The sequence below is a fragment of the Penaeus japonicus genome, unplaced genomic scaffold (assembly GCF_977035675.1).
Source record: "Penaeus japonicus unplaced genomic scaffold, GWHDUDI00000001_assembly GWHDUDI00000035, whole genome shotgun sequence".
Taxonomy (NCBI): Eukaryota; Metazoa; Arthropoda; class Malacostraca; order Decapoda; family Penaeidae; genus Penaeus; species Penaeus japonicus.
In genome coordinates, this window is record NW_028234437.1 from 20,279,237 (window position 1) to 20,289,236 (window position 10,000).

Consider the following 10,000-nt stretch of genomic DNA (forward strand, 5'->3'; position numbering starts at 1 on the left):
GAGACTATGTAGGTTCGTCATATTCCTATGACCTCTAATAATATGCCATTTCAACAAATTCTGAAATATGAGCAGCACACTTACAATCAAATAAGCAAAAACGTGCGCTAGGTTCCATAACAAAACATTCAAAAATAGAATAACCCAAGAACTCCAAGAAGCCGCATCTATATAAAAGTATCCCCTGAACTCGTTTTCTGTCACAACAGAAAACGAAGGGATCGTGACGTCACACACATGCCTAGGCACGTCTCCCTGCGCGTGAAAAGGCTCAGTATTTTTGGCCTCTCGGACGCAGGAGACGGCAATGTGATGGAAAAACTCTGTCTTCAATAGTAATTTTTGTGTCTCCTTTATCACATTTTTTAACAATCATTACTTTCTTTCAATTTCCAATTACTTGTTTCGGGAGACTGAAAAACGTTATCTTCGTGTTAATCAATGGACGCTGGGATTGCATGCATACATGCGCTATTCATTATGGTTTTACTTTATCATATTTATATTTTTTTACTCATAGTTGCTTCCGCAAACGTAAATCAGTAGGTCTACCTGACCTAACCTTTAATCATCATAAAGAAAATAAAAAATCATTTATATTCCTATTGTTACAACTTCATAACAATAACGAATATTAATAACACCAGTAACAGCATCAATAGTAATATTTTTTTTTTCAAGGACTGGGTTAAACAGTTGAAATCAGGTAGGCCAGCTAATCTACTCCTTGGTGACTAAGTATTTCTGAAACCATGTACGTGTAAACGAAATATCAAAACAAAACGACAGTGGACCCCCATTATCAATGTTTAGTTGGAATGAAATTTTGAGAAAATAATTTCGTCGATTTTGGAATGGTATGAGTAAGCAATATTTTGAGTGAGGAAGTAGAATTATACAATCTCGGCATTACTTTCGGTCTGTACTAGTCATCATCAATGTCATCTTTGTCATCATCGTCATCCTTAATTAAGGCCAATGTCAGAACAACAATCATGGTCACTCTCGTCCTCTTGCGGCATCATCATCCCCATAATCATCAAAAATCGTCAAAACCATCATTAATCAACAAAGACAAATCTCCATACTCTATTAACAATACCCCCTCCCCCCCATAAAAAAGGGAATAGACTCCTAGAAAAAAAAAAAAAAAATCCGATCCTTCCAGCGGCCGCGTAGGAGCGAAGGCCACGGCGGGAGGACCGCGAGTCCTTACCTCGAGGCGGTACATCTCCGGGTCGTCCATGGCGTCGGAGTGCGCGTGCGCGAGGTGGGACACGGCGAGCGGGGTGGTGGTGGTGCTGGCAGGGAAGAGGTCACGACGCATGCGCGACCCCCCTGCGCTCGAGGCCAAGGGCGGCTTCAGAGGGGTGCTCGTCGTGCCTGCGGGCCTGTTCGTGGGAGAGACAGAGAGAGGGGAGAGAGGAGAAACGTGGATTAGATAAAGGACACGAAAAAGAATCAATCGATAACATGAAACGAATGAAAGGACATACTCCAAACGTACGCGCACATTCTGTACTTCACCTCGTATGGCGTGTTCTTCGCGTACAGGGAAAGCAGCTCTACGAGAAGTGTACACTACGCTGCTGGGACACGTTACCTTCGTTACAGACGGCGGAGCGAGAACAACGTGGTCTGGCCTCTCAATATAATGATGTTCATAATACAAAAATGGCTATGTACAACCTACACCTCCGTCCCTCCTGCAGAAGGTGAAGGCGGAAGAGAGGCGAGAAAAGCCCCGAGTTCTATACTGATCGCAACACCCACATCTTTGCCATGGCGACCGCACCAAACGCTAACAACAATACGGCAGATCTCACCCCGATGCGTAACATGTGTACTTGCATTGTGCGTATTACTTCACGTGGACTGAAGGAAGCTTCTTGTATTCCTAGCAACCGGTACCGTAAGACCCTCTGCATCCTTCCACCCTCTTTTTTCCTTTTCCCCTCCTCTTCCCTCTTTTACCATCCCCCCCTTTCTTCCTTTCCCCCTCCCCCTCCTTCATTCCTTCTATTCCTTCCCCTTCCTTCCTTTCGTTCCCCTTTCCTCTTTTCCCCCTCCCTTCCTTTCCCTGTCTTTCCCCCCTTCCTTCCCTTCCTTTCCCTGTCTTTCCCCCCTTCCTTTCCCTGTCTTTCCCCCCTTCCTTCCTTTCCCTCCCCTTCCCCCTTTCCCTTTCCTTCCCCATTCCCCCTTCCTCCCATACTGCAGGGTCTGACAACAAGACCGTTGTGGTGTAATGAAGAGTCGGAGCCTCCCAATTAGGGCGGGTAAACCGCTACCTGCGGCCCCAAATCCATCATCTCCATTTTCTCCGCTCCGCTCCCGCACCCCTGACTCTACTACTTTTTGGCTAGAACTTCATTCTTCCTTTCGACCACGTGTGTTTATGTGGAAACTGTCGGGTTTGCCGCATATCTCAGTGTTTCTTCTATTGAATGTTTATCACTACTTTCCCCATTCTGTGTATCTTCTATAGAATACACTCGGAACTCCACAGACAGTCATCATGCATTCACAACATGCACACGGCATCTGATATTTATGCCACACACCTGTTTTCTGACTGCATGTACACTTGTTCGAAAATACATCTTGCCCTTTACAATATTTGTTTATTTCTACGCAGTATATCTACCTTATATACAATCAAGCTAAATGTAAGCCACGTCATATTTTACCCCAAATCATAACAGCTTATCCTGTCCTACACTACCGCAATTTTTGTACCCCTGACTTATCCATATACCATCAAAACACACATAAATGTCCCATATATGTCATTCGCTTTCCACATTTGTCGGTTTTCGAGATCATTTCAAAGCCTTAATTAAATCCTTCTGGGACTTTTGGAAAGAAAGAAGGATAAAACTGTCCATGTAAAATAAAGAAGCTACGCATGTAAGTTATGGTTTACGCATCTTGGCCAACTAAGACACCGATCGATCGATTTTTTTGCGCCTGAGACTCATTTCTTTGGTGGGGAGAGGGACTCGGCGGTGTTCTTTAGGGCTTTGGATTTAGACTTTGCATAACTGAATGCCCTTTTTGCTAACACCTGTGGCCTTGAACACTCGCCTTTTACATAGGGTGAGGCAAATAAAACACAATAATGTATACCGTTTATAAATAAAACTTCCCAGGTCTTCATTTTTCTTTAAATGTAATTTCCTTGAAACAACGAGTAAAAAATAAATTGTTCAAGATAAGAATAAACAATGAGTCAAAGAGATAAGAATAAACCATGAGTCAAAAAGATAAGAATAAACCATGAGTCAAAAAGAAAATCTTAAACAGAAGAAGGATCAATGATAATTCCTAATAATAATATCCGGTATAACTCGGTCCTTAACCACTTTTTTATGAACTCATATTCCTTGTGTATTACCAATCACGCTGCTGCAGTTAGAAACCCTTATTGCATGCTCTGATAAAACTAGTTGAAGATACTTCGTTATAGGTTGGACGCACGCGCATTGAATCGTAACTACGAAGAGATAGATTAACACAAAAGAGAATCTCATATCTATTGGCAAACGACTCGAAAGCATCTAAACCTCCATCTTCCTTTGTCTAACTGCCATTTGGTTTGCTTCCTTGGTAGCACTATAAATGAAGGTTCAGATACCTTTGTAAAGTTTACCAATATACATGAGATTTTTTAAGACCGTCTAGTGCGCATCTTCATAGTTTCTTTTTTACCCTGAAGTCTACGGATCGCCAGTGCCGTGTTTCACTATCAAAATATGATTCTCTCTCTCTCTCTCTCTCTCTCTCTCTCTCTCTCTCTCTCTCTCTCTCTCTCTCTCTCGTCAAATCATTATTTTCAATAACATGAAAACCAGCTGGTCTTACCTAACAGACCGTCTTCAAATTAGCTGCATTGGACCATAATGCCTCATATAACAGTGAATATCAATTATAAATATAATTATTTAATATGAACCATATAAACAAAAGCATTCATCAAAATGTCCTTTCTGTTCCGGTTTTATAGTAAAATCACTTAAGCTGCGTTATCCAAATACAGTTACTGCTAAAAATAAAGTATCATAACACGGCGACTTTTAAAAATAAACATATAAATAGTAATAGAAGGTAAATAACATCACTAAATAGCCTGAATGAGTCCTTCAACGAGCGACGAAGAAATAACCAGTACACTCTATCACAAAGGCTTACAGAAAACGGGAATGCCGCCACAGCCACCTCTGACCGAACGGTGCCTTACCTCAGGGGTAGTGTGGCTTGGCTACGAGAGCCTCTGTGAACGTCTGTGAGTGACCTGGCGCGGGGCTGCTGGATTTCCCTTAGTGTCCCCGTGTCCTCGAAGGTCAGGTCACCGCGGCTCAGGCGAGAGGACTCGTCTGCAGCCTCCGCCCGGCGCTCTAGGGAGTGGTGTCTGGAGGAGGCAAAAACGGTGCGTCAGAAGGTAGGGTGCAGTTCGGAGGATGCTTAGGTATTGGTATAAGGGTGTTATATGCGTTTATGATTTCGGCTTGTGGTATGTGAATTAATGTATTTGTGTGGATCATTACACGCTGCATGCATCATTAATCTTACTAAAATAAGGTAATGCTAATAAAAAAAGAAGAAAAAAAAGTGATAAACATATAACAAAATATGCTACTGACCTGGCAGAGTCCGTGGAAGCCGCTCTGCGCAGTCTGGAGGGCGACGTGGAGGATCCTAAGTTGTGCGTGAGGAGGTTTCGGAGCCTCGTGGACACTGCCTCCCCCTCCCGCACAAGCAGGTCCAGGTCGCTGTCATGGCGCCCAACGCTCCCACTCAGACGCTGAGGGGGAAAGGACGGGCGTTTATTTCAAGGGTTGAGGACTTTCGATTCTTTCATTCTTTCTCGCTCGCTCTCTCTCTCTCTCTCTCTCTCTCTCTCTCTCTCTCTCTCTCTCTCTCATCTCTCTCTCTCTCTCTACCTGTGATTATAATAAACGTGACGCTTAATGACGAGAGTTCTAATAAGATTTGTTTCTTCTCTAACTGCATGACGTAGGCAAATTTCCCAAATGTTTTAATAAAAAAACACCATCGATGATAACTCTGCGACCATACGTATATCTGCATCAAGTAAAAATAAAAAAAAGTAAAAATACATCAACGTAACCAGACATTAATTTCCCGTACACGTTCCGAACAATCCATCTCACGATAATGAAACGTGTTCCAACCATCCCCCTAAAATTCAATGAAACCAAGGGACCCGCAGGCGTAAAAAAAAAAAAAAAAAAAAAAAAAAAATATCCCATAACCCCGATGCCGACGATCCCAAAATAGACTCCCACCACAGCGTACCGCGACAGATTAAGAAGAGCGGCGGGGTAAATTTCATCTAAATACACACAAGAGGGTACCATTACACCTCTACGGGCAAGGGCGATTATTTCCGGCACTAAACTAAGACTCAGTCAAGGTAGTACATGGTAGAGAGAGGAATACGCAGCGATAAAGGGGAAGAAAGGGATAGGTGATGATGGAAGGGATAGGGAAGAGGAGAGGATAGTCATTTTCAACATCATACACACTGAAGGAGGTGCTAAAATTTCAAGGTAATGCTTAAATGTCCAATGGCATACATTTTCATAAACTGAATCTGCTTCATGATGAAAACATTCACTTTCTCCATCACACATGGCATAAAAAATAAATACAAACACGATAAGAAATTCTTATGAAACTATAAACGCGACCAGAAACAAAAAGATCTTTCCATACATGAAAAAAATATAATTAGGAAACACAGACCCGACGTTGGGAAAGGAAGGAGTGTCTCAGTCGTCCCCTTTTGGTATGACAGGGTACACCTGTCTTAGTCCTCTGTCGTTTCTGAATTATATCAGATCGTCGTCTACAGTCTAAATATTGTTTTTTTTCCTTCCTTTAGACCCTTCCCTAACTCCTGTCACACACCTAAGGAGCCTTTGCGATATCCTGGAACGCTGTGGCACATTGGTTCAAAATCGTTTGGGATAGAGGAAAAGGGACAGCTTATATGGATAAGAGGATAGAAGATGAGAGGAGTTGATGAGAATGCCATCATGAACAGCTCTTCTATAGGAAGATACTTCTTAATGTAAGCAATTCCTAATAAACCGAATCTGCTGAATCTGTCGTCTCTTAATTGTTCTCGCTCACACACATGCCTCCATGACTGTTTCTGTCTGTATTTCTATAAACTCATTTCTCTACACAAAACTTGTGAACCAAAAGATGCATTCCTTTTTCTAACTCCTGTGCTAATAGCATAACATATATGGCGATCAAAGTAAATAATACCTCATTTTCTGTATCTATATTTCGATCTGTGTCTATACCTATTCATGGTTATATCTGTATGAATACATGTACTGTACGGTATGTGTATCTATTAAGAAATGCATTCATGAGGAACGGAACCATTTAAACACTCACTCATGTCATACTTTTACATATTTACAAGATTAAAATACACAGAAATATGGGTGTTTAAGTATGTACGTGGTATGAACAGCGTGTATATACATATATATATATATATATATATATATATATATATATATATATATATATATATATAAATATACATATGTGTATATACATAATATATATATACATATATATATGCACATACATATACATATATATACATAAATATATACATATACATATATAATATATGTATATATATATGTGTGTGTGTGTGTGTGTATGTATAAGCATATATATAAATGTATAGATATTTATACATGCACATGCATATATTTGCATATATGTATGTATAAAAAATATGCATGAATCTACACACGCCAGGAACAGTTCCTCACGTGCATTACCAGTCGTCCAATTGCCTTTCGCGGAAGTCCTTGTGTCGTGGCTGCCCCGGGCCGACCCAACCTTACAATTTCTTGCCATGCTAAGCTGGTCTGCTGTCGTGACGTTTCTTTTGACTATAGCCCAATTACTTTGGCGTCACAGTTATCATGCTTCGCCTCTCTTATCATTGTGTACCATAATCATTGCAATTATCATAATGAACATTAACAATACTTCACTGGCTATCTTAATCTTTTAAAAAATGACCATTTAATGTGCCATAATGCTTATCAATATTAGTATTAACATATTTACTAGGTGATTATCCTGAGCACGTTTAGAGCCATCCCTATCATTATTCCAATTAACTGATTCTACACGAAAAATCAACCTTAACATACAATATATCGTTATCAACACGCTAAGCTCATTCTCTTTTATATTAATCAACTTCCCATCTCAAAATCAATGCTCTGCAACATCAACATCGGAAACAAATAACGCTAATAAAGTGATCATTCCGAGAACGGACAAACTTAAGACAAATAACAGATTCAACACGGGAAAGGACTGTTTCAATCCGCCGTTCGAAGCCTCGGAATGGGCGAGGAACGTTTTAATCAGCTGTTCAAAGTTTCGGAAAGGGTGAGCAACTTAAGGACCGTTTCAATACGCCGTTCGAAGTTTCGGAATGGGCGAAGAACGTTTTAATCCGCCGTTCGAAGTTTTGGAATGGACGAGGGTCCTTTCAATACGCTGTTCGAAGCTTTTGAATGGATGAGGAACGTTTCAATTAGCTATTCGAACCTACAGTCTGCGTGGGAAAAATTAATCGGCTTAAAAATCCCGACCGAATTGAAGAGTTTACGCATGTTTACTGAAAAAAAGATACGTATTTTTTCCGAGAACTGACGAGTGGGTTGGTCATGCGTGTTTCCTCGCGGGATCGAGATGACTGGAATTATCCTCTGAGCAAAGACTTAATGTATATGATAAGCTATATCAACGATGATAAGAACATGATGAAAAAAACACCAATGACAGCACAATGACAATAATAACAATTATAATATCGCCAATGATAATAAACAACAACAATAATGGTGAGAGAGAGAGAGAACAGAGACAGGAAAAACAAGTCAAATCCAAGAAAAACTGGAATAACAGGGTAAAGCAAGGAGAGGGAATAATCCCTCGTTCAAGAAAAGGAAGTAGCCAGATCACTGTAATCCCGTCCCCAGATATCAATACTCGGTAGACGGTGACTGAGGGGACGGTTGCGAGGGAAGGGAAGAGAGCAAAGGGGGGTAGGGTGACTGTCTGGGGCGGGGGAGGGTTGTAAGTCATGCTAAGTCAGGTAAGTCTTGGTAATTGAATAGAGTTTAACTGTGACAAATGTAACAAAAGAGAGAGAGAAAAAAAATTAATCTTTATCAGAATTACGTAATTATGACAATAGTGCAATATTAAAACGTCCATCACGTATCATTGATTTTATTTCAAACACTTTATTGGTTGCCTTTACGTCGAGTGAAATAAGCGTCTTTCAGATGATTCCCAGACTAACAGAAAAAAACTCATTCTGACATAAATCTTTTAAAAAATCTGATCTAATTTGATCTCATCCACAGACCTTATCCCAATCACTACCCTCCTCTCCCCTTTCTTGTCTTTGTCGATCCCTTGCCCTCTTCCTCTCTTCTCTCCCGTATCCTTCCTCTTATTCTATTCCTTCCCCTTCTTTGTTCCCTTACCTCTGCCCCAAAACTTCCCCCCTCCCTCCCTTCTCCTATTCCTATGCTCCTCCCCCTCTCTGCTCTGCCCCCCCCCCCCCGCCACCAAAAAAAAGAAAAGAAAGACGGTCCTCAGACAGGCCATGGACAAACAGCAATCGGTGCAATATTCAAAAGACGGCATTTGCAAAACAACACAATCAAAGCCCCAGCATTTCCGTGACGTCAAGAGCTTATAAGCAATAGATGAGCATTAGACTGAGAGCAATGTGCCAAAAGGAGAACAGCGCGCCATAAGATGCAGGTAGTACTGGTCATTATGTTCTTTAAAAGGAAGACAGTGAGTGAGTGAATGAGTAAGAAAGAAGAAGAGGGGAAGGGGGAGGGAGGGAGGGAGAGATTATAAGCATGATGTGAGCATGTTTCAAAATAAAACTGAGCATGATGTAAGAATGAGAGCAATGCGCCAAAATGAGAACAGTGCGCCATAAGAATGAGGTAATTTTAGTTATCATGATGAAGCGAGGCGACGGTGAAGGACGGTGGCGGTGAACATAGTGACAATGATAACGTTCAGGATAGTGATGGTGACAACGATGATGATGATGACCTTCACGATAGTGATGACAGTCACAACGGTGATAGAAATGATGTTGTAGATAATGCTAATGGTGAAAAAAAGAATAATGATATCATTGAAAATGATGATTATGGCGTTTAAGCTAGTGATGATTGTGATAACGATGAATGATGACTTTCAAAATAGTGATGAAGTATATGATCTACACATCGATAAATCTCCAGTATCAATTCTACAAATCTACGTATGGCGTGGTGAAATTACAGAAAATAAATATAAAAAGTAAGGTCTGATAAATAACCAAAATGCACCTATTTGTATCCAAAGATCGCGCGCGTGTGTGTGTTTGTGTGTGCGTGTGTGTGCGCATTTATGCGTGTGTATGTGTGCGTGAAATCGTGCGAGTGTGTATGTGTCCATGTCTATTTGATAAGCCCATTTGCATTCGCGCACACCAGCATGAAACCATCAAACAAATTAGTGATCAAATACAAAAAAGACGCCCCCGATGCTTCCCAGCGAACCAAGCAAAGAAAACGAATTAGCAAACGCCCACAAACACAACCCACGTCTCGGACATCCGGAGCCCAAAATACATTCGCAAACACGACTTACCCGAAACACGCATTTCACTCATTAGCGTAAACGAACGATGGGGGGGTTGGGATGAGTAAACGGGGAGGGGGAGTATGGGTGGGGGAAGGGGGAGGGGGGTATGGGTGGGGGAAAGGGGGGAGGGGGTATGGGTGGGGGAAAGGGGGGAGGGGGGTATGGGTGGGGGAAAGGGGGGAGGGGGGTATGGGTGGGGGAAAGGAGGGAACAGGAAGGGTTGGAGTGGCGTATGAGGGGGGTAGGAGGGGGAACAGGAGCTCAA

General features: G+C 41.6%; 1 protein-coding gene across 10 annotated transcripts in view; it reads right to left on the reverse strand.

Annotated features, from left to right (window-relative positions):
• Positions 1-10,000, reverse strand: part of LOC122255364 (uncharacterized) — a 217,062-nt gene that overhangs the window by 112,235 nt on the left and 94,827 nt on the right. For all 10 annotated transcript variants that reach the window (XM_086531097.1, XM_086531096.1, XM_086531095.1 and 7 more), the window contains exons 2-4: positions 4,641-4,801; positions 4,238-4,408; positions 1,217-1,391 (exon numbers count right to left, since the gene is read on the reverse strand). In XM_086531097.1, the coding sequence (XP_086387223.1) occupies positions 1,217-1,391; positions 4,238-4,408; positions 4,641-4,801 (507 nt within the window). The remainder of the gene's footprint in view (positions 1-1,216; positions 1,392-4,237; positions 4,409-4,640; positions 4,802-10,000) is intronic.